At 42.5% G+C, this 25,517-nt stretch overlaps 1 protein-coding gene across 5 annotated transcripts in view; it reads right to left on the reverse strand.

The window, feature by feature from the left end:
* The window catches only part of ATF7IP (activating transcription factor 7 interacting protein), a 331,366-nt gene that overhangs the window by 112,460 nt on the left and 193,389 nt on the right, over nt 1-25,517 (reverse strand). For all 5 annotated transcript variants that reach the window (XM_029590341.1, XM_029590340.1, XM_029590343.1 and 2 more), the window contains 2 exons: nt 7,474-7,619; nt 7,217-7,351 (listed from right to left, as the gene is read on the reverse strand). In XM_029590341.1, coding sequence (XP_029446201.1) covers nt 7,217-7,351; nt 7,474-7,619 — 281 coding nt within the window. The remainder of the gene's footprint in view (nt 1-7,216; nt 7,352-7,473; nt 7,620-25,517) is intronic.

The following is a 25,517-nucleotide window of genomic DNA, read 5'->3' on the forward strand; positions in this document are numbered from 1 at the left end:
AAAGTATGGGAAACCATACTTGTCGAGGCCAGTACGGGGCTATGAGTATCATTGATCCTTTGTCCTGCTGTAGTTTCACGAAAGTTTTGGCTATAAGCAGTATCGGAGGATACGCATATAGGAGGCCTTTGTTCCAGGGATGAGCGAAGGCGTCCATGGCTAACATATCTTTGTGCTTGTGCAGGAAGCAGAATCTATTCACTTTGTGATTTAGTTCGTATGAAAAGAGGTCGATGGTCGGTTGACCCCAGCGTTGGAAGATTCTGGTTGTTATGACAGGGTCCAGTGACCATTCATGGGGATGGAACTGTTGACTGAGGTGATCTGCTACGACATTCTGTATGCCTGCCAGATAAGTGGCCCGGAGATGCATGGAGTGTGCAAGGGCCCAGTCCCAGATCTGCACGGCTTCTCGACAGAGGAGATAAGAACCTGTGCCGCCTTGTTTGTTCAAGTACCACATTGCAACTGTGTTGTCTGTCTGTATGAGCATAGTCTTGTGTGAGAGGCAGTCCTTGAATGCATTGAGAGCATAACGTATGGCTCGAAGCTCTAGGAAGTTGATTTGATACTTTGCTTCGAGTTGTGTCCCAGTACCTTGAGTTTGAAGGCTGTTCACATGAGCTCCCCAACCTAAGTTGGATACGTCTGTAGTCAAGGTTATTTGTGGAACTGGTTGCTGGAAGTGAAGACCTGTCAGCAAGTTGGCTTTGTTTGTCCACCAGAAAAGAGACAGACGTAGATGGTGGGTTACATGAATGTTGGAAGAAAGAGGCTGAGTGGCTTGGAGCCACTGAGATTTCAAAGTCCATTGAGTTATTTTCATGGCCAGCCTGGCCATAGGAGTGACGTGTACAGTGGAAGTCATGTGGCCCAGCAACTTTAGGAATTGACGGGTTGAAGCTGTGTTCCTTATACACAGAGACGTATCTAGTTTGGAGAGTGTTTCTGTGTGGTCATTGGGCAGGAAGGCCTTTGCGACTGTGGTGTCTAAATCTGTTCTGATGAAAGTAAGGAGGTGAGATGGAGTCAGGTGGGATTTTTGGTAGTTGATGAGAAATCCCAATGAGTGTAGTAGATTGATAGTGATCGAGGGCGTTGAGAGCTCCTTGCATGGATTGGCTCTTGATTAGCCAATCGTCCAGGTAAGGAAACACATGTATGCTGTTACTGAGGAGGTGGGCAGCCACCACCACTAAGCATTTTGTAAACACCCGAGGTGCTGAGGCAAGGCCAAATGGTAGAATTCGGTATTGAAAATGTCTGTGGCCCACTATGAAAAGCAAGTATTTGCGATGATGGGGGTTTATGGCTATATGTGCATACGCATCCTGAAGATCCAGAGAACACAGCCGATCTACTTGTTGTAGAAGGGGAAATAAGGTTCCAAGAGAAACCATTCTGAACTTTTCCTTTTGGAGAAATCTGTTGAGATTGCGAAGGTCTAAGATGGGGCGGAGCCCTCCTGATTTTTTCGGAATTAGAAAATAGCGGGAGTAGAACCCCCTTCCGGTTTGTGTTGAGGGAACGGGTTCTACAGTCCTGTTTTGGAGCAGGGTGGAGAGTTCTGATTCCAGCATCAGTGTGTGGTCATTCCAGGCCCACAGTGGATTTTGTGGAGAGTCTGAGGGTACCATGAGGAAGTTAAGATGGTATCCCCCTTGGTTATAATTGAAATTATCCATTGGTCTGTAATAAGGCACCACTGATGTAGGAACTGGGAGCAATCGGCCTCCGACGGGTATCTCTGGATTTGGATTTGACGATTGGCAACTGTTCTCTGGAAACATATAAAAATCCAGATGCTGGACCAGACTGTGGGGGCTGGTTGAGCTCTGGGTGCTTTGGGCTGGCATTAATATCCTCTGTGAGGGGTTTTAGTAGTCTTCGCTCTAGATGCAGGAGGAAAGTACTTGCGAGAGCGGTAGAACGATTTCTTGGGGTCCTTTCTCATGGTTCTGCGAAATGTGGAGGGAGCATCAGTGGTTATTGTAGACAATTGGCGCAGTGTTTCGTGGTGGTCTTAACTGAGTCACTGCGTCTTGAATTTTATCCCCAGTGCACAGGAGGTCAGCGAGTTTGTCCTGGACCTCAGGTCGTAAATCTGAAGCCTTCAGCCAAGCCCATCGTCGGGAACTGATTCCCGTTGCTGATAAGTGGGACGCAGTCTCAAAGGAGTCATATGCTGCCCAAACTTCATGCTTTCCTGCCTCAAGGCCCTTGTGGAGAATAGCAGTTAGGCTCTCTTGATATTGTTGAGGCAATGAGTCTGCAAGGTCCTGAACCTACTTCCACAGGGTTCTCTGGTATTGTGTCATGGAGAGCTGGTAAGCGGCAATACGAGACACCAACATAGAGCCTTGGAATATTTTCCTCCCTAGACCATCTAAGAATTTCTGCTCTTTTCCTGGAGGGGCTGAGGAATGAGGCTGCAAGCGCATTGCCTTTTTCTGTGCCAATTCAACCACAACTGAATGATGAGGCAGCTGTGGTTTTTGGAAGCCTGGAGCATGTTGGACGAGATAAGTGGCATCTGTTTTTCTGTTGACAGGTGGAACAGTGCCAGGATGCTCCCATAGACAGTGTTGAAGATCTAACAAGACTTCATGCACAGAAATGGACATGATTTCTTTAGGTGCGTCAACAAATTATAGACCTTCCAATGTCTTGTGACGCGTGTCCTCCTCTGTTATTAAGTTGAAAGGGATGGTCTTTGACATTTCTTTAATGAAATTGGCAAAAGAGAGGTCCTCTGGAGGAGAAGGTTCAGAAAGTAAGTCCTCTGATGTAGAGGAATCGGTGTCCACATCTTCCCATGGATCACAAGGAGTGTTTTGTCGAGATCCAGAAGGAGGTTGAATAGGCATTGACAAAAATGTTGGTGGTTTCAATGGCGGGTGTATTGGCATCGATGGAATCGATGGATGCTTGGATCCAGGGAGTCCCAATGATCCTGGAAGCGGTTCCGGCTGTGATGGACCTGGAACCGGACTGGACATAGTGTCGACATCCTCGGAGGGTCCCGGGATAGGTATCGGGAACTGCGGAGGTCTTGAAGGCTGACTTGGCACCGATGGAACAGACTGAGTTGGAAAAGCACCGATGAGGGCATCGAGTCGATGTAATAGTGGTGCAAACATCAATGGTTCAGTAGACTGTGCCGGTATGGGGACCGGCAGCGATGGAGGCTGGAGGTTCTGGACGGCATCGAGCACTGCCTGGCAAATGAGGACATTCAGTTCCTCCCTGAAAGCTGGTGTAGACAGAGAAGCTACAGGGGGAGGCAGGCTAGGCGTTACTGGCCTCTCCAAAATAATTTGTGAAAACTCAGTACCCGGTACCGGTATCGGTGGGGAATGCCTCGGGGCATCAGGTACAGAGGAGGATGGAGGCTCCTCTGACCGGGCCCTAATTCGATGGCGGCTCGGTGGCCTTCAATGCCAATGTGACATCAGTGCTGGCACCGGGAATGGGATCAGGTCGATGCCGGTGTCGATGCTTTGTCCCGGTGCTTGGTGCGGTCTTTCCCAGACACAGAGGATGATGCAATAGATGCCCTTGATGGCGCTGGTGATGGACAGTCACCGGCTCAGTGTTGGTCCCGGCGAGGTTTGTCGGTGGATGGGGTTTTTGACGCCGGTGATGACTGGGCAGAAGTTGATGGAACAGATTTTAGTTGGAAGAGAGTCCATTTTGTCCAGATGTGCTCTTCTGCCCTTGGGAGTCATTTGGGCACATTCAGGACACCGACAGACATTGTGAGGCGAGCCCAGGCATAGCACACATACAGTGTGGGGGTCTGTGATGGACATTGTTCGTGGACAGTCTTGGCATTTTCGAAAACCGGTCACCATGTCGGTGGAAAGGGCGTGAAAACAGTTGGTGGCCTGCGGGAACCGGCCAGAGACGCAAAGTTGTACTCACTGAGCGACCGAGGTACACGGGGCACGATGGGAGACCCCTGATAGGCAATTTGTATGAAGTAAACTTCAAAGTTTTCTTTTCCACACTGCAGTTGCCTCGCGGTTTAGGAAACCGCGAGGCAACTGCAGTGTGGAAAAAAAAAGAGACTGAAGGGAGACCCCTGGGGTGGAAGGGATTATGTTATGCTGGGCATGCTCAGTGTGCCAGTCAAAAGTTCTAGAAACTTTGACAGAAGTTTTCTGTACCAGAGCTCCGTCTGATGACGTCACCCACATGAGGACTACCATCCTGCTTGTCCTGGGAGAAACCTTGATTAACCCGAATCAATTAGGGTTCTTGTAAAGGACAGGCTTATATTGGAGATTGAGTCTTCTTCCTTTAAACCCCATGAGTGTCTTAAATTATGTGGCTAATAATACTATTTGTTTCTCCTACTGTTTATGAGCTGTTTTTCTGATAATGGCTATTTATCGCCTTATTTCTATTAGACTATGTTTGTGTTATTTGAGTATTTATAGTTGGGCTTTGCTCCACTTCTTGGAGAGCTTGTTGGACATCTGTACAGTTTCTATTTTTTTTTTTTTCTTTTTGAAATTAACTTGTTTTTTTTCAAATGTACAGCACCACATGCCATTATCTTGTTCCCTAGTTTCAAGTTTGTATTTGAATTTACATTTAAACTTTCAATAAATAATCAGATTTCCTTTTACAAAATAGTGATCAACATCAACTGCAATAAGGCAGACCCAGCTGAGGTCTTCAAATCAGGCAAGCGTGCACACACTAAGAAGTGAAATTTAAAAGCCCAGCCTGTGCATTAATTAGGGAATGCGAGAATAAAGTCGGAGTTGTGCGTGCTGAGCAGATTTTATAAGCCACCTGATATGCGTGTATCTCCCACAGCATGCACATCCCCAAAGATTTCAAAAAGAAGCAGTGTGTAAACATGGTCTGGGCAAAGAATGGGTGTTTCGGGGTATGAACCAGAGATGTGTGTATAAATACTTGAGGCCTGGTGCGCACCGAGGTCCCTTGCCGCGAAACTTTACTTCCGCAAGTTAAAAATTAAAGAAAATTAGACAGATATGCAGGGTTTTAAGGGTCAGGGCTAACCGGGGGGAGTGAAAGCTATTAAACTATGGGGGATTTGGAGGACTGGGAACTGGGAACAAACTGGTAAAACTGGGAATGGCATCTGTGCATAATCCTTTTAAAATCCAAGTTACGCAATAGAAACGAGATTTGGTGCACCCACTTAAAATTTGGCACACTTGTGTGGGTGGGAAGATTATTTATAAGATGCGTATATGCTAGAAAATGGTCGCGTCCCTGGGCATGGGCTGACGTTTACGTGCAAATGTGCACCTGCACACATATTTGAAAGTTACCACTCCTTTGTCACAAATCAGTGACAAAGTCTACAGCAGAATTCAGAGAAATCTGATCAGATGCTGAGAATATAGAAGATATGCTAGCACATTTTGTTTGAAACAAGACAAAGGATCTAGGAATTCTGCTTCACATCTAATGGCACATTTCCTCCCATTCGAACCATATGGGTTTTTGGTAGGCTGTTTCCTAAAATCTTGAATAATTTCAGACAAAGCTACCATTTATTGCCTTCTCAACAAAGTTGTGAGTCCTAGAAACTTATATTGGGTTATTAGGTGTGGGGGACATAGGTTCAATATTGGACATCTCCAGTATAAGATATAGCCATACCTTTCCTGCAGAGTATGGCACTGTGAAGATCATAAAACTTTTCTGTCTCTTGGCTACCGAATGAATGGAAGGATAACAGTAGTATAGTAAATGGCAGTAGTATGTCCAGTTTTCTTCAGGTTGTTTTTTTTTACCACTTTGGTTAGATGAGAATATAAATTCCAATTCTTGAACATCATCTCTCACCTCCACCCACCCCAGATATTTTACTCAATGTCCCATCTCTGCCCTATCACTGCTCTCTATCAGGTGAATTTTCAAAGGAGTTACACACATAAATGTGACTATCGTAGCATTTTTCAAAAGTCATTTACATGCATAAAGTTTTTCAATGGCATATATTGTAGCAAATTAGCCCACTTATGTGGGTACAGTGCATTTATGTGTGTAAAACCCAGTGTAAATTCTTTTGAAAATCAGGCCCAAGGTACCAAGTATGTTTAAAATCTATTGCAGGGCTGGACTCTACTACCTCCACCAGTAAGCTAGCCCAGGCCTCGTCATCCTCTTTTCTTACAAGACCCATATTTAATTCAACTCCTCGGAAACATTTGACTGTGATTGGCAGAGGCAATTAGAAAAACAAAATGATAAAATAAGAGATCCCACAGAGAAGCAAAGCAGATCAAACAAAACCTGATAACCAAACTCTGTCACCAATATAAATCAACCAGTACCAATACTCAAAGACATGACAATATCCGTCTATTACACTATTACAAATATTACTGCTCTTCAGAGACTGATTTCTGAAACTACAATTCATAATGAAGATTAATGTCTTAAGCAATCTCCTTTGTAGCAAGCTCTCCTCGAGAGAATCACCTGTGACCACTGTTCCCTCTAAGCTGTGAATGTTGCACACAAGTCAAACCCTGCACACACAGCAAAACATAGTGCATACAATAAATCCTGATATTATTTGCAATTTACTTGTTCATTGGGCAGAAGTTTGAACTTGGTTTATAAGAAGTTGTACAAAGAATTTTTGCACAAGCAGTCTTTCAAAACGCTGAGGGAACATTGCTTGTGACCAAAGCAGAAGTCTCAAAGTAGAGACAATTTTAACTGGGTATTGCCCACTAAAATTTCTTTTAAAAATGCAATATGACAAAAAACTAAACCATATTTGAATAAAATTTTAGTAGTTTTTCCCCATTTTCTTTTAAACAATACTCAGCTGCAAGTTTTATCTAATTTATTTTGTTGGACAGGGTCAGTACTGAATCAGAATTCACTGGTTATCAGGTATGTTCAGTTTTCTATATTTTTAACATGAAGAGGAACAAACACTATATTACTTTCAAATGTTACTGTCAGAGTGCCCGATATTAGTGATAATTAGTCTTAACATTATTTATTACAAAGCACTAGATGGACACATCCAAATCAGATAGCTAGACAGTCATCAGGGAAGTTTCAATAGCGAATACTTGGGTTTTGGAATTTTCAATTAATTCTTCACCCTAAACTCACAAAAAAGATTTAGGCTGTCAAAAGCAGTGCAAAACATATCAACCTAGTAACTTTTCTTATTATAGTTATGAAAAAATCCACACAGAACATTTACCTGTATTCCATTCAAAACATTTTCATGTTTTTTACACTCAATCTTCTCAACTCTTGTTTTAAGATCTGCCAGAGTTTTATCAAAGACAGCACACTGCAAGGCACTAAGTTTCTCCTCCAAAAGCTTCTGTATAACCTGAAGAAACAATATTACATTAGACTATGATAAGTATTCACAGGCAAGTGGACTGAAGATTTATTATGCTAATATCTGGAATTCTACATTATTGATATAATTATCTTGAGACTACTGATTACCTTCTCCAACTTCTGGTTAATATCTCCTCGGGATGTGATCTTCACTTTAAGTTCTGCTTCAAACTCTTCTCCCTCATACCGACGGCGCTTAGACTGTACACTATCCATGTCCTCTGACTTGGAACGTTTCCTTCGGGAAATTTCACCTACAAACAGAGCACTGTAACTACAAAGGAGATACTATACAAAAAAAAAAAAAAAGTAAAACCATTTACCTTTTCAAATACTCAAAAACAAAACAAAAAAAAACTCTAAAAATGCCTTCCAGAATCCATCTAATTTCCTAACATCAGGCACACTGATTCACAGATAGTTCATCACCATTACAAGATCAGTTTTGCAGTTTTTCTTTTTCTTAAGTACACCTCAAAATGGATATTAAAAATAAGGATGCAATTTATTTTGCACTTAAAATCTAGAACAAAAAAGGAATAACATTCTGATACCACTATGAAAAATATTCATTTATAATAAATCTTGTTTATAATCATCTTACGTTTTTAAGCCTCCAAATACCATTACTTACAGAAACTGAATTTTTGTATAACAAACTATTGTTTTCACAAATTTGTTTCATTCCATTTTGTAAGGAAAGACGCATTATATAAAAAATGCCTAGCACCACCAAGATGGGACCTTCATTAACAAGAAGGCCACATTCAACATAAAGAAAATTATTTTCCACCAGAGAAATACTAAGAAGGATAACAACAAAAAGTTCATTCCAACTGAGCAAATCATCTATTTAACAGCAAGAGCTTACAGAGTACAAATGCAACCCACCAGAGAAATGGTTGAAAATTAGGACTAGAAAAATATGACAAGGAATGCCATGGAACAAGGACTAAGACATAAGAAAGAGAGGCATTTGTCCAAACAGGCAAGAGCCACAAGAGACCGAAGTTTTCTCAAATGGAAATTTTTAAGAGTCCCACTTTCAAGAGCTGTGAGTAAGGAAAGCAAAACACACTGTTCAGTGCCTAAACTGGCAAGCAACTTGTTCAAGTGTTAAGAAAAGTATAAAAGCAAGTCTGCTTACCATAAAAGGTGTTTTCCATAGATAGCAGGATGAATTAGCTATGCTGTCTGGGACTTCCCTCTGGGGTGGCCAAGGCGGAGCTTCTCAAAGATGACAGAGCTTTGCTCCGTATGCGGCTGCATGTCCTTTTCCGCATGGCTCCATCTTTCTCCTCAGCCTATGTCAAAGCGTCTTTGCAAAGCATGAATCCAGAGACTGTCTGGGGAGGTGGGCGGGTCAGCATGGCTAATTCATTCTGCTATCTACAGAAAACACCATTTACGGTAAGCAAACTTGCTTTATTCCCCCACAGATAAGCAGGCTGAATTAGCCATACTGTCTGGGAGTCCCCAGCTGAATATTGAGAGAGCAGTCTGAAGACTCCTGTCGGGAACACCATGGCATTCCGATGTCCAACTATGCCAGTCTGTGCCCAATCTATTCTATTTGCTTCCCGGACAGTCTCTTCAAGTGGTCACTGATGGAGTATCGTCTTGTCCAGCGCTGTGTCCAGTGTGGCCTGCTGGTCAAGACAGCAATGAGAGATGAAAGTATGCAGTGACAACCTCGTGGCAGCCTTACATATGTCCAGTAAAGGAACCTTGTGCAGATGAGCCACCAAACCTGCCATCAATCTCACCTGATGTGCCTTTGGCAAAGTAGCTAGGGTCGCTGATCTCTTATGGTAGCAGAAGCAAATGCACTGTGAAATCCAATTCGATAAGAGTCTGTTTAGAAACCGGGAGGCCTGGGACATTCATGTTGAAGGAAACAAATCGCTAAGCAGTTCTGTTTTCTGAATGCATTCTATGCTTATAGTATGCTAAGGCTCGCTTGCAGTCACTGGCATTCTTGTGCGTCATCGGGAAGGTTGGCAGTGTAATGGTTTGATTAATGTGGAAAGCCGAAACCTCAGGTAAGAATAAGGAGTGGGTTCGTAAGGTCACTTTGTCGTGAAGAAATTGCAGGTAAGGGAGTAATGCACCAATGCCTGTAACTCAATGACTCTTCTTGCCGAGGTTAGGGCTACCAAGAACAGCACCTTTCCATGTGAGATATCTCATATGGCTGCTCTCCAATGGTTCAAAGGGGGGAAGCATAAGCTGCTCCAGTACTAGGTTAAGGTCCCAAAACACTGGTGGTCTTAAGTGCAATATCCCCTTCATGCCTTCATGAACCGGGAGACTAATGGGTGGCTGGATACTAGTAGGCCATTGCAAGGATGATGATAGGCCATGATGGCACTTACATGGACCCTCAACGAAGCCATCGCCAGTCCTGCTAGATACAGGGAATGGAGATATTCCAGCAACTCTGGGATGCAGGAGAAGGGGTCTATGACCCTGCTGCTAACACCAGGCAAAATATCAGTGCCACTTGCCTTGATAATTTTTCCTGGTTGAAGATTTCCTCAACGACACTAAGACTTCCTGGATCTCCGTCAGCAAGTGTAAATGGCTTAATACTGTCCTTTCAACCTCCATGCAGTGAGATGAAGTGAGGAGTACATGGGGTGAAGCAGTGTGCTGTTGTCCTGAGTCAGGAGATCTGGACTGTGGCCCAGGGGAATAGGTGGAGTGATGGAGAGTCACACTAGATAGGCAAATCACGATTGCCTGGGTCAAGCTGAAGCTATCAGAATGAGGGCTGCAACGTCTGCATTACACTTCTGCACCATTCTCGATATGAGTGGGACTGGGGCCTATGTGTAGAGGAGCCCCTCTGCCCATGGCACGAGGAACGCATCCTGAGCAAGTTGCTTCCTGTTGGGATAGATGGAGCAGAATTTCTCCATCTTCCTGTTGTGCTCCATGGTGAAGAGGTCCATGCATGGAAGGCCGCACTTCAGAAAGAGCTTATCTGCCACATCCTGGTGAAGTTCCCATTCGTGTAGATGGAAGATCCTGCTTAGTCTGCCAGCAGTGATGTTTCCACCCCTGGCAGATAGGTCGCTTAAGTGATGGAGTGCTCATCTGCCCCTTCCAGGATGCAGACCGCTTCCCTGCGCAACTTCCAGGAACCAGACCCCCTTCCTCTTTTATATAGAACATGGCAACCTGATTGTCCATGTGGGTCATGAGCGTCTGCTCCCGCAGGAACTTCTCGAATGTGCGAATGACATTCCTTATTGCCCAGAGCTCTAAGAGATTTAATGGCCTCTCTCCCAGCTTGACTAGAGCCCCTGCATCTCTACCTGTTCTAGGTGGGCACTCCACCCCTTGTTTGAGGTACCAGAGGTAAGAGCCACTTGATGAGCTGGGGGGAGAAACAATGCTCCTTTGTCTAGAACTGCAGTGCACAACCACCATTCCAATTCTCTTCTCATAAATCGGGGTCAGACTCACTCGTTTGGACAGTGGTTGGGAGAATGGAGTCCACTGCAGGCGTTGTATGTGCAAGCTGGTGCGCGGCACTACATGAATGCTCCTGCCATATTGCCAGCAGGGTGAGGATCAGACGGGCCGAGGTGTGAGAATAGTCCTTTAGTTGGATGGCTAGGGTGCGCAGTGTATGGGGCTCTGTCTGCCAGCAGTACACTTATTCGGGCTCCAATAAACTACAGATTCTGTGTGGGTTGTAGACTGGATTTCTCGTAGTTAATAATGAAACAGAGGCCCTCCAGGAAATGGATCGTTGCTTCCAAGCCGCTCTGCAGAGCAGCTGGTTGCGGTGCCACTAACAACCAGTCATCTAGGTAGGGAAATAGATGTATTCCCTTCTTTCTGAGGTGGACCACTACTACCGCTAAACACTTTGTGAAGACTCTTGGGGCAGATGATAGACCAAATGGTAGAACCTTGAACTGATAATGGCACCTGACGATTTGGAAACAAAGTTAGTGCCAGGATGTGCAGTGCATCAGGATGTATGAATATGCATCCTTGAGGTCCAGCAAACACATCCAATTGTTAGGTTGCAGAAAAGGTAGTGTGGATTTGAGAGATGACATCTTGAACTTTTCCCGCAATAGGAATTTGTTGAAAGCCCACAAGTCCAGGATCAGGAAAAGCCCCCTTTCCTTTTTGGGGATGAGGAAGTATTGGGAATAGAATCCCTGGTTCAGCTGGCTGTGAGAAATATGCTGAATAGATTGTTGGTGAAGCAATTCATGTCTTCCTCCCACAACAGGTGTTGGTTCTGTAAATTGGGCTGATGAAGTTGCACCAGGTGCGGAAGACCTGGGATGTTCTTGAAGTTCAAAGGGTATCCCCTCTCTGATGATGTTCAGCACCAAATGATCGGAGGCGATTGCCACCCAAGAATGGTAAAAGAAGGACACTCTGCCCCTACCCTCAGTGGTGGGAGTTGACCGGGTACCACTGAAATCCCTGTTTGGGGTTTGCTTTGTTGTTTTGTGGCTGACGCTGCGGGTGCTTGCTCCATGGCCTGCTGCGACTTTGCTATTGCTGCTGCGACTACAGTTGGGTTTGCGGAAAAGCAGACAGACGATAGGCTGGGTATGGCCTGTAAGGCTGTCACCGGTAGTAAGCCATCCTGAAGCTCGGATAGTACTTCCTGCTCAAGGAATGATCAGTAGGAGATGCTAGCAACAAGACCGCTGTGTTTTGCTTTTACAGCTGAGCCAGTTTCCCGTAACATGTCAAACAGATTGTCTGTGAGACCTGGGAGATCAGCCAATTTTTCGTGAACATCCTCCCGAATGGCGCTGGCTCGCAGCCACGCCATCTTTCGGGCCGCTATGGCCCCTACTGTAGTCTGGGCAGATGTCTCAAATGCTTCAGATATGGTTCTCAAAAGTTGTCTCAGCCCCTCTTCCAGGTCATGAAGTTGCTGTGGTGGAGCAGCATCAGGTGAAGCAGTAGCAAAGTGGGACTTCAAAGACTGCAGGCATTCATATAGGTATTGTATAATGTAGAACTAATGCTGTTGTATAATTGCATTCAGCATGCCTGCTTGGAATGCTCTCTTGCCAGTCATCTAGATATTTGCAGTCGCGGCACGGAGGGGTATCGAATGAAGGTAGGACTTCTTGGCTCATTTCATGGCCAATTCGACCACCACCAAGGCATGCGGGAGTTCGACCATGCTGTAGAGTACAGTGACTGACGCATTCTAAACTTTAGGTCTGTTTTCCGTGAGGCTGCTTGCCCGGAAAAGAGAGACTCCCAAGCCTTCATCATTACTGAGTCCAGAACTACGTGGGATGGCAAAGTGGTAGGCTCAGCTTGAGCTTCAAAAATCTTCAGAATCCCCAGCACTTTAGTCTGCGGGTCCGGCACCTTCCTTGTTTTGATGTTCAGCTGAGCGCCCACCTTTTCCACAAACTTAGAATAGGAAAGGTTCTCCTGAGGGGAAGAAGGCTCAGGCTGCTCCTCTGACGGGTCAGACGGGTAACCCTGTCAAGGAACCCAGCGAAGTAGGTGCTGAAATTTGCAGAGAGATGTCCAGCTGTGGAGAGGGCTGAGGGGCCGGGCTGTGAGGCAGAGGCTCCTGTCTCCTCGCTGTGGGAAAGGTTACTCCCTTTGGGGAGAAGCCTTGCGTGGGGCAGGGTTATTTATTTATTTGTTTGTTTTTATACACCGACGTTCATAGGATACATCACATCGGTTTACAATAAATAAGATATACAATTCAGTAAAACTAATCACAATAAACATTAAATATAATTAAAAAATTCAACATATCATAAAATACAATTCAATATCATAAAATACAATTAAAAACTATCTAAAATTCTTAATGGTCCTGTAAAATGGTTAAGTGAGTTATGGACATGACAATTGAAGAATTAAGTGTATCGCCAGATGTTAAGTGAAAGCTTATTGAAAGAGCCAGGTTTTAATGCCCTTCTTGAATGTTCTGATATTTGGCTCCATTCTTAGCTCTTGCGGAAGTGAGTTTCATAAATGTGGACCTGCAATTGATATGGCTCTTTGTCTTACAGCGTTTAGGTGTGCTGATTTAGGGGAAGGTATAGGTAGAGTCCCATTGCTTGCAGATCTTGTAGTTCTCTGTGGAGTGTGAAAGTGAAGTGTTGCAGTGTGCCATTCCATTTTATCGTTGTATAGGGTTTTATGAATTAATGATAGTAATTTGAACTGGGAACGATATATGATTAGGAGCCAGTGTAGATCCTTTAAGATTGGGGTTATGTGTTCCATTTTTTTAGAATTTGTTAGAATTCTAGCAGCCGAGTTTTGCAAGAGTTGAAGGGTTCTAATGGTGGAAGCAGGAAGGCCTAAGAGTAAAGCATTGCAGTAGTCTATTTTTGAGAAAAGGAGTGCTTGCAGAACTGTTCTAAAATCATGAATGTGAAGGAGCGATTTTAATTTTTTTTAAAACATGTAACTTAAAATAACCGTCTTTAATTAGATTATTTATCCAGTTTTTGCAGTTTAGTTCACTATCAAGTGTGACACCCAGGTCGTTGACTTCATGAGCGATAGAGTATTTCCTTGCCGATGTTATGTGCAATACAATTGGGTTATTTAGTTTAGCACAGTGCATAAGAAGCTCTGTTTTGGCTGAGTTTAAGGATAAGCTCATTTGGGCTAAAAGGCGCTTTAGAGGAAAGATAAATTTCCCAAAGATTTAAATACGATTCGAACCATTGATAGGTGGTGCCCATCAAAACTATTTCCCTTAATCTATCCAATAAAATCTTGTGGTTATTGTATCGAAAGCTGCAGATATATCTAACATTACAAGAAGATATGATTGTCCATTATCTAGGTCCCTCAGGACAGTGTCCATGAGGGAAACAAGGAGGGTCTCTGTACTAAAACATTTTCAGAAACTGAATTGGGAGGGATAGAGGATGATGTGGCAGACCTCACGCGCCACCTAGATAGGATTATAGACAGTGCTGGGGAGGAGCCGGCTGTCGTGGTACATGTGGGCACCAACGACATAGGAAAGTGTGGGAGAGAGGTTCTGGAAGCCAAATTTAGGATATTAGGTCGGAAGCTAAAATCCAGAACCTCCAGGGTGGCATTCTCTGAAATGCTTCCTGTTCCACGTGCAGGACCCCAGAGGCAGGCAGAGCTCCAGAGTTTCAATGCGTGGATGAGACGATGGTGTAGGGAAGAGGGATTCAGCTTTGTAAGGAACTGGGGAAACTTTTGGGGAAAGGGGAGACTTTTCCGAAAGGATGGGCTCCACCTTAACCAGAGTGGAACCAAGCTGCTGGCACTAACTTTCAAAAAGGAGATAGAGCAGCTTTTAAACTAGAACAAAGGGGAAAGCCGACAGTCACTCAGCAGTGCATGGTTCGGAGAAATGTATCCTTGAAGGATACTAATGAAACAGGAGAGTTAGGGCATCCCAACAGAGAGGTTCCATTAAAAGCAAATATAGTCCATATGCCTATATGTAAAAAATCACCAAAACTAATGATTTCCGAATTATCCCAAACAACTGAAAAGCAGGTTGTTAAAACAAACAAAAAACACACTTTGAAATGTCTATATGCCAATGCCAGAAGTCTAAGAAGTAAGATGGGAGAGTTAGAGTGTATAGCAGCAAATGATGAGATTGACATAATTGGCATCACAGAAACTTGGTGGAAGGAGGATAACCAATGGGACAGTGCTATATCAGGGTACAAATTATATCGCAATGATAGGGAGGATCAACTTGGTGGGGGTGTGGCACTTTATGTCCGGGAGGGTATAGAGTCCAACAGGCTAAAGATCATACAAGAGACTAAATGCTCAGTAGAATCTATATGGGTAGAAATCCCATGTGTGTTGGGTAAGAGTATAGTGATAGGAGTATACTACCGTCCACCTGGACAAAATGGTCAGACAGATGATGAAATGCTAAGAGAAATCAGGGAAGCAAACCAATTTGGCAGTGCAATAATAATGGGAGATTTCAATTACCCCAATATTGACTGGGTAAATGTAACATCAGGACTTGCTAGAGATATAAAGTTCCTGGATGTAATAAATGATTGTTTCATGGAGCAATTGGTTCAGGAACCAACAAGAGAGGGAGCTATTTTAGATTTAATTCTTAGTGGAACACAGGATTTGGTGAGAGAGGTAACGGTGGTGGGGCCACTTGGCAACAGTGATCATAACATGATCAAATTTAAACTAATAACTGGTAGGGGGACAATAAGTAAATCTGCAGCTCTAACACTAAACTTTCAAAAGGGAAACTTTGATAAAATGAGGAAAATAGTCAGAAAAAAACTGAAAGGTGCAGCTGCAAAGGTTAAAAGTGTTCAACAGGCTTGGACATTGTTTAAAAATACAATCCTAGAGGCGCAGTCCATATGTATTCCACGCATTAAGAAAGGTGGAAGGAAGGCAAAACGATTACCGTCATGGTTAAAAGGTGAGGTGAAAGAGGCTATTTTAGCCAAAAAATCATCCTTCAAAAATTGGAAGAAAGATCCATCTGAAGAAAATAGGATAAAACATAAGCATTGTCAAGTTAAGTGTAAAACATTGATAAAACAAGCGAAGAGAGAATTTGAAATGAAGTTGGCCATAGAGGCAAAAACTCATAATAAAAACTTTTTTAAATATATCCAAAGCAAGAAACCTGTGAGGGAGTCGGTTGGACCATTAGATGACCGAGGGGTTAAAGGGGCTCTTAGGGAAGATAAGGCCATTGCAGAAAGACTAAATGAATTCTTTGCTTCCGTGTTTACTAGTGAGGATGTTGGGGAGATACCAGTTCCGGAGTTGGTTTTCAGGGGTGATGAGTCAGACGAACTGAACGAAATCACTGTCAACCTGGAAGATGTAGTAGGCCAGATTGACAAACTAAAGAGTAGCAAGTCACCTGGACCGGATGGAATGCATCCCAGGGTACTAAAGGAACTCAAAAATGAAATTTCTGACCTATTAGTTAAAATTTGTAACCTATCATTAAAATCATCCATTGTACCTGAAGACTGGAGGGTGGCCAATGTAACCCCAATATTTAAAAAAGGCTCCAGGGGTGATCCGGGTAACTATAGACCAGTGAGCCTAACTTCAGTGCTGGGAAAAATAGTGGAAACTATCCTCAAGATCAAAATTGTAGAGCATATAGAAAGACATGATTTAATGGGACACAGTCAACATGGATTTACCCAAGGGAAGTCTTGCCTAACAAACCTGCTTCATTTTTTTGAAGGGGTTAATAAACATGTGGATAAAGGTGAACCGGTAGATGTAGTGTATTTGGATTTTCAGAAGGCGTTTGACAAAGTCCCTCATGAGAGGCTTCTACGAAAACTAAAAAGTCATGGGATAGGAGGCGATGTCCTTTCGTGGATTACAAACTGGTTAAAAGACAGGAAACAGAGAGTAGGACTAAATGGTCAATTTTCTCAGTGGAAAAGGGTAAACAGTGGAGTGCCTCAGGGATCTGTACTTGGACCGGTGCTTTTCAATATATATATCAATGATCTGGAAAGGAATACAATGAGTGACGTTATCAAATTTGCAGATGATACAAAATTATTCAGAGTAGTTAAATCACAAGCAGACTGTGATACATTACAGGAGGACCTTGCAAGACTGGAAGATTGGGCATCCAAATGGCAGATGAAATTTAATGTGGACAAGTGCAAGGTGATGCATATAGGGAAAAATAACCCTAGCTGTAGTTACACGATGTTAGGTTCCATATTAGGAGCTACCACCCAAGAAAGAGATCTAGGCGTCATAGTAGATAATACATTGAAATCGTCAGCTCAGTGTGCTGCAGCAGTCAAAAAAGCAAATAAAATGTTAGGAATTATTAGGAAGGGAATGGTTAATAAAACGGAAAATGTCATAATGCCTCTATATCGCTCCATGGTGAGACCACACCTTGAATACTGTGTACAATTCTGGTCGCCGTATCTCAAAAAAGATATAGTTGCAATGGAGAAGGTACAGAGAAGGGCAACCAAAATGATAAAGGGGATGGAACAGCTCCCCTATGAGGAAAGGCTGAAGAGGTTAGGGCTGTTCAGCTTGGAGAAGAGACGGCTGAGGGGGGATATCATAGAGGTCTTTAAGATCATGAGAGGTCTTGAACGAGTAGATGTGACTCGGTTATTTACACTTTCGAATAATAGAAGGACTAGGGGGCATTCCATGAAGTTAGCAAGTAGCACATTTAAGACTAATCGGAGAAAATTCTTTTTCACTCAACGCACAATAAATCTCTGGAATTTGTTGCCAGAGGATGTGGTTAGTGCAGTTAGTGTAGCTGGGTTCAAAAAAGGTTTGGATAAGTTCTTGGAAGAGAAGTCCATTAACTGCTATTAATCAAGTTTACTTAGGGAATAGTCACTGCTATTAATTGCATCAGTAGCATGGGATCTTCTAGGTGTTTGGGTAATTGCCAGGTTCTTGTGGCCTGGTTTGGCCTCTGTTGGAAACAGGATGCTGGGCTTGATGGACCCTTGGTCTGACCCAGCATGGCAATTTCTTATGTTCTTATGTTCTTATGTCCAGATGTTCTGGAACTTGTAGGTTGGCTAATTTTTTATTGATTTTAGATAAAAATGGCAGGTTGGAAATAGGTCTAAAGTTAGATGGATCTGATGACAAGAACTGACGGAATCCTGGAAATCTGCGACACTGCCTGTGAGACTAGGTTTTCTCGGCCTTTGCGGGGAGCTGTTCCCCTCCCCCCAGATGAATCCCTTGGAGGCAAGGCTGCCAACAGGGTGCCCAAGTCTGGACCTCTAGGTCGGAGCTGCGACCGCTCCATCTTGGAAAACTCCCTATGTCTTTTCCAAAGGGGCTCCTGCAGCTGTGGCGAAGACCTCTTCCCTCTTGGATACAGAGGACAGATCTGAATAGACCCGGCCCGAAGACTTCGAGGAGCCGGTGGACATGTACTCAGAGATATGCGCCACATCGGAAAACCCCAGCTTGACCGACTCTTCCAGGGCATAGAACATCTGGGGGTCCGTGGCCTAACGAGGCTTCTTGCCCAGTCGAGGAACTCAAGTCCAGACGTTCCTGGTGCAATTTTGCTGCTTTTTGCTTCGTGGTCTTCGACGCTACTCATTCCTGCATCAGCACTTGCGTCGAGGTGTTGTCCCGCATCAAGCCGGATAATGCAAGGCGATGGTACGTTGGTGCACCCTGCTGCAACACCTATTTGCGTGGGGGCTTAGGTTTTGATGCATGCATTGACAGCGTATCTCATGCACGGTGCCTCGGTTAGTACGTTGCGTTGGATGGAAGCAGCATCTTTGCCGGCTGCATCAAGGCCTCTACACTGGACGCCGCAGGATTTCTTGGCTGCACATCGCCCGACACGCTCCGCGTTTGCGAGCATTGGGGTATGGAGCCACGGTGGGGGGCGGGGGGTGGGCTGACCCATCCGTCCAGGCCGCTTGTCCGGTGGTCCAAAGGAGGAGGCCCTCAGTTTTTAGGCCAATCTGATTGCAGCCCAGGCGAAGAATGGGCAGACCGGTACTCTGATGAGGGGGCATAGGACCCCAGTTCCTCCTCTGTTAATCAGGTTATTTCGGCGGCACTTTGGCGCTGGGCCCAGGGGGACATGCAGACACAGTCCCTGCAGGAAGCCTCATCATGCTCCGTGCCCAGGCATACGTAACAATAATTATGTCTGTCTGTCCGTGATGGACATAATTTTCCCCACCCTGGCAGAACTTAAAACCAGCAGCCTGGGAGGCATTTTGAAGTGTTTGTAGAAAGAACAGTCGCTCCAAAAAAAATCTGTGAGGAGAAACAAAGCTCCATGAGCAGCCTGCAATGCGGAAAAAAAAGAGACTGAGGAGAAAGATGAACTCATGTGGGAAAGGACGTGCAGCCGTACAGAGAGCAAAGCTATGTCATCTTTAAGAAGCTCTGCCTCGGCCACCCCATTCAGCATGGCTAATTCAGCCTGCTTATCTGCGGGAAAAAGTACTTTGCAATAAATGTATACAATGGCCGCTACACCAAATTTCCCTTTTGCAACATAACACATATGAATGCTTATGTATGAATACATGCTATGTGTTGAAAGCACAAACTATCTATTTTAAAGATACACAATCATATTTTACCTGCAAAAATAAAGTGGGACTTATTCGCGTAAATTAGGATTTATGCACGTAAGTCAGTATATTTTAAAACATGAGAGCATATGTAAAATTACCAAGTTCACAAATTACTCCACGTTTGCCCATTACTTCTCTTTAGGTTATCATGGCTCTCCCAATTCTTTAGCCTGAACTTCCACCAGTACACCCACACCTCTCACCTAGCTAAATGTACACCATAAACATTTAATATCACTTCCATAAGAATTATCAGTTGTAAAATTATGCAAGCAAGTTGGCAAATCTACGTGCAAGTGTTTTTAAAATAGCAACTTGCATGCATAAATGTTGGCACTGCCCTGGAACAGCCCTAGGCTCCCCCTTTTTACAAATGTATATGTATGCATGAAAGTAAAAGTCTGCAATTATGTTTGACATTTATGAAATAGCATGTAGGCGAACAGATGCTACTTTTGAGCAGGCTAATTTTTACATGCATAAGTCTTTGAAAATTCATCTCTATGGTTTTATTATTCAGTCTAATTGTTAGAAGTAAAACATTTTAATAGTGAAGTCATCCATTCATTAAAGGCCTGATTCACTAAATTTTCTTCCTTTAGACATGAAATGAGAGATGTTATTTAGTCTTAAGGACGTCATCCTTAAAGTTCACTTCAATATAATCTTATTAAATTAGCAATATTTTACCTTAATTTCAGTAAACAAGTGAGCAAGGTTTGGTAATATGGCGAGCTATAAATCCCTGTAAATAAATACATAATTATATGATCTGCAATATGTTTGTTTTATCATTGCTATTATTTTAATTCACTGTGCTTGCAAAGTATATATTAAGATCAGTCCTTTATGATTTCATGAACTCTGATAAAATCCCCTAATAAAACCTATTTTAGATTTCTTTGACTACTTAACAGTTCTGTTAAACTAACAATTTCTCAGACTTTTCACTATTTTATGTGATCCTTTGTTGTGCTTTTCTGTTTGATAATGTCCTTCCCAAAATATAGCATCAAAAACTACCCCTCCAGAATAAAGTTGGAATGACTACTATTGCTGCTGATTTCTTGTTGCTAGTTACGGTGCAGCTATAGTATCACTAGGAACCGTCATTTTCAGTTTGCATTTTATTTTTCCTGTTATTTTTACAAGAACAAAAATGGGAGCAACCAAAGGAAACAACAATGACATATTTTCAAGCGAAGAAAGTTTGCTTAGCATAAACAGTGTATTCCATAGATAGCAGGATGAATTAGCCATTAGATGTGGGTGATGTTATCTGGTGGGATAAGAACACCGAATGAACCTCTCAAACTATAAGCCCTCTGGGGATAGGGAAATATCTACAGTACCTGAATGTAATCCACTTTGAAGCACTGAAAAAGTGTGAAAAGCAGAATATAAAATAAAATAAATAAAAATAGTAGCACTTTTGATCTACTGAGCATGTGCAGGAACTCCCATTCAGGCATTCCCTCAAGAGTCTCCACAGTCAATTTTAGAATTAAATTCTACCTAGGTAGTCAGCTTTCTACAGAGGCAGGCGGGTATAGAACATAGCTAATTCATCCTACTATCTATAGAAAACACCATTTATGGTAAGCAAACTTGCTTTTTCCATTGATAAGCAAGGCTGCATTAGCCATTTCAAGTGGGCAGTCACAAGATAAGGGTTGCAGCAGAGAGTTTACTCAATAAGCAATCTGGACTCCACCATGGAGAATGGGCTATGCAAAACTACTTGGCTGAGTTTACTGTCATTGTGTAAGAGATTGTCCAGACAGTAATGCTAAGGTGTGTACTAACAGCCATGTTCCAGATTTGTAGATGTCTTCAAGTGGTACAATTTGTAGATAAGCCACTGATGCAGCCATGGCTAACTTGATAAGCCTCGACAGCATCTGTACTTTGTAGGCATACTAGTCTATAGCAATTCGAAATGTAGTTTGCTAGACAGTTGAACAATGTAGGTTTGGCGACTGCTATGCCCCCCCTCTGTTGGGATCATAAGAGAGGAATAGTTGAGAAGTCTGACAATGAGACTGAGTTCTGCTCTTATAGCAAGCCAAGGCTTTTTTTTTTTTACAGCTCACATTATAAAAAAGTCTTGGAGAGCATAAAGTCCAGGATGCTCAGCATGACCCCAATCATAAGTTTCCAGACTCCATCCATGTGTGAAGAATAAGGAGAATTGATTATCCAAATATATTTTTGTTCTGATAGGTACCTATTAACAGCAGAACAGTTAAAATTTTCTAAGCTTATGCTCTATTCTCTGCAGGATCCAAAGAAGTTGGTTCCACAGTTAGAACGGAGCTGTTTGGCAGGTCTTCTGATGAAGAACCACCTTCATGGGGCATTTATAAAGCTGGAGGTATCCATGGATTTGATGACTTCAACATGAACAGCATGAATGTTCTTACATATGAACATCACAGCCCATTGCTTGCTGTTTGTGAATCCTCCTCTTGTTCTTTGGGAGCTGACAGATCATGATCTAAACATTTAATCCTACATAAGTGAAAAGTGACTCTAGGCTGAGCTGGTCAGATGGCAGGTCTGTCATCTTCTGTTCTTGCTATTGACTTCGTAATTTGCAGCATTTGGTACACTCCTGAATGACTGCAGTGATGCATCATTTAGCACCAATTATCGAGATGCCAGCAGTTCTGACTGCTCCTCCTGTGAAGTGTTAGCCTTGGCGTTTGACCTGCTCATGATAGTAGCATAGAAGTAGGATAGCAAAGTGATGTCAGCCAGGAACAATCAAGGGATTTCTTTCCCTGATGTCCAGTTTGGTCTGATTCAGCTGATCACTGACTAGGCCATTTTCATCAATGAAAGGGTTCAAATTCCAAAGAGAGCTATATTTGAGAATGTTATCTCTCTTAGTGATACACTTGATTTCTTTAGCTCAAGCCTCTTGCTGAACACAATGCAGGATGGCATTCTCTTAATGAGAGAGTTCATAAACTGTGCATGGCTTCATAAAGAGATAGCACTGGTAACAAGCATTTGATGTACTGTTTGGGGTCTGATGAAAGAAGAGTACAGTACAGATGAGATATGCCATCCCTTGTCTAAACACTGATCACTTCAACACATGGTTAAACCAGTGTGCTCCAAATTTACCTTCAGGAACAATGTTTGTGACAAGCATGCCTACCTGTGGACCGATCTCTTCATCTGATCCAGGATTCAAGAGTTCAAAATGATTTTCAGCTGGGAATCCATCATTGTTCTTTATAAAGAACTCAGGTCCAATTACCCATGTTGTCTGCATAGGGTGAGCTGCTGAGATAGATTCACTCACGGTTGTCTGCATAGGGTGAGCTGCCGATAGTTCACTCACGGTCAGCGATTGACTACGCTCCAACAAGAATTATACAGAGACGCTTTTTAGCGCAGCAATTTAAGTCAGCAAGTAACATACATGAAGTCAAGCATCCCCAGGCAATGATAGAAGAAGGTAATAGCGGTACCCGATCCCCTGAGGAAGGAGGTTTCCTCTGAAACACGACGTGTCTGAACAGAGTCGGACTTCACCATTTTACCACCTATACCATCAGCACCCCGGGAACAGAGTCGGACTTCACCATTTTACCACCTATACCATCAGCACTCCGATCTTGATGCCGGACATTGAAAAAAAAGTTACAAGTTAAGTACAACTTTCAGTACAATCTGAGATTTCAGATGCATCAGGACAGCTATACACCATATAGCGCCCTTCATAACACAGCTCATTAAGACCTATGATTATAAACAAAGAAAAGCTTGTGCTATTATAAGCTTTCATTAGCCCAGCTACTGGGCATATAATGTATGAGGTCTTTATGAGCTTCCCACCTCTTATTTATTTCAGGAATGATTTATTAATTGTTGATATCATTTATTTCCTGGTACTCGGGGATTCATCAATTTGTGTAGAGATAGATTTTGTAGCATGGTCTGCTGGGTTCTGATCAGTGGGCAGATAATACCACTGCTCTGGTCATGTTGACTTCCTGATGCACTCAACTGTTCTTACATATACACAGAACCTTCTAGTTTAATTGTAATGTATCCCAGCACTACCTTGTTGTCTGTGTCTGGCCAAATGTCTATTTCACGTAGTATTAACTCTGCTTTCTCTACTGCTAATACTGCTCCACCTAATTCAAGCAATGATATGGTTGGTCAGGCTTAGGTGCCAATTTACCCTTACCCTTGCCTAGGATAAATTCTAAAATCTGCCTTCATCTATCTTCACATAGGCCACCACAGCTACAGCTTTTAAAGAACCATATGAAAAAAGAAAGTTTGTGGAAATGAGCTGCAGTGAGAGACAGATATTCACATGTGGAATCTGGAGCTGCTCAAGATCTTGCAGGGAACCTTTCTACATTTCCCATTCTCATTTCTTTTCTGGAGACAGGTGGAGGCAGTAGAGTGTACCACTTTTTGTCTCTGATGAAACTTCTCTTAAAGAGGACATCTCTTGTATGGTGCCTGAAGCCATAAACTTAGAACATGAGTGTGTCGTTTTTTGGGTCCCAATTTAGTCCAAGACTGCACTGGAGTGATGGAGTGTCAACTCCCAAACATGTTCTTGAGGTCTTTTGCAGGGAATGTTTTCATAACCTTGACACTGTTGGAGGCTATTTTATGGAGCCTCCGATTGGCTTAAGTTGATAGTTACGTCTTCTGTAGGTACGGACTTCAATTCATCATTCATGTAGAAGTCAATTGTTTGGTATTTATGCCATACTTCTCTCCTTGTGCTGTTCTTCTGAGACCACAGGTAGCCACTTCAGAAGATGGACTGTTGCCAAAGATATGCACATGCATCCTGTACTCCACAATCTTGGTGCCAATGTTGTCTTAGTACTACAAGAAATTTAGACTGTTTCTTTTATTTTATTTTTTTTAATTTTATTTTACGTTTATGATATTCCTGAAGATATACACAGATAAGTACACAAAATACACCAATACAAGAATTAAGCTCACAAAACGGATTACATATGTATCTGTGAATCCTGAGAATAAAACAAGAAGAAATAACAGAACCAGTCTGAAAAGGAGCAGTATATTACCAGAAATTATCATATGAAATTTAAGAAAACTGTGTCTGAACCATATATAATTACTTTTCCTCCTTACTACTAAGGTTTAAGAATGGATTTAGGAGTCAAGGTACGCACGTAGTTGATCTGGATAACTAAATACATATCTTGTATTTTGATATGTCAAAACACATTTACAAGGAAAACGCAATACGAATTTTGCTCCTCTTTGTATAACCCTTTCTCTCAGTCAAAAACTCTTTTCTCCTCATTTGTGTACTTAAAGATACATCTGGGAAAATTCTAACTGGAAACCCATGAAACTGAGAATTTTGATATTTAAAATAAAGTCTAAGCATAAGATCTCTTTGAGAGATATCTGCGAACTGAACAATTAGAGTGGCACGAGTTTTTATTTCCATATCAGAGGATTTTTCAAGAAGCTCAGACAAATTCGTATCATCATTTAAATCTCTTTGACTGTGATCTAACCTGTCTACACCCTCTGCTATTTGAGTAATATAATATATCCTAGATATTATAGGTAATGTTTTTTCTGAATACTTCATTACCTTTATAAGATAACTTTTGAATAATTCTCTAGGAGACAATAAATGAGTCCTAGGGAAATTGAGGATTCTTAAATTAGATCTTCTAATTTGATTTTCTAATTGCTCAATTTTATTTGATTGAAATTTCTCTGATTTAATTAAATTTACTTGCACTTTTTTACCTAGTCAATTTTATGTTCTAGATTTATCACTGACTTCTCTATCTTCTCAGTTTTTATCTGCAGCATTTTATTAACTAAACTTTGTTGTACAGTCTTAGCCAGATCATTAATAGACTTTTGAATTGAGAGAATCATAGTACCAATTTCTTCAATAGTAAATTTTGTGGGAACATTAATAGGTATATCAGCTAGCATACCTCCATGCCCTCCTTCCATCTTTTTCACCTTAGGAACCAATACGGTACTAATTTCCTGATTTTGGTTTGCCACTAC

The sequence above is a fragment of the Rhinatrema bivittatum genome, chromosome 2 (genome assembly GCF_901001135.1).
Source record: "Rhinatrema bivittatum chromosome 2, aRhiBiv1.1, whole genome shotgun sequence".
Classification (NCBI taxonomy): domain Eukaryota; kingdom Metazoa; phylum Chordata; class Amphibia; order Gymnophiona; family Rhinatrematidae; genus Rhinatrema; species Rhinatrema bivittatum.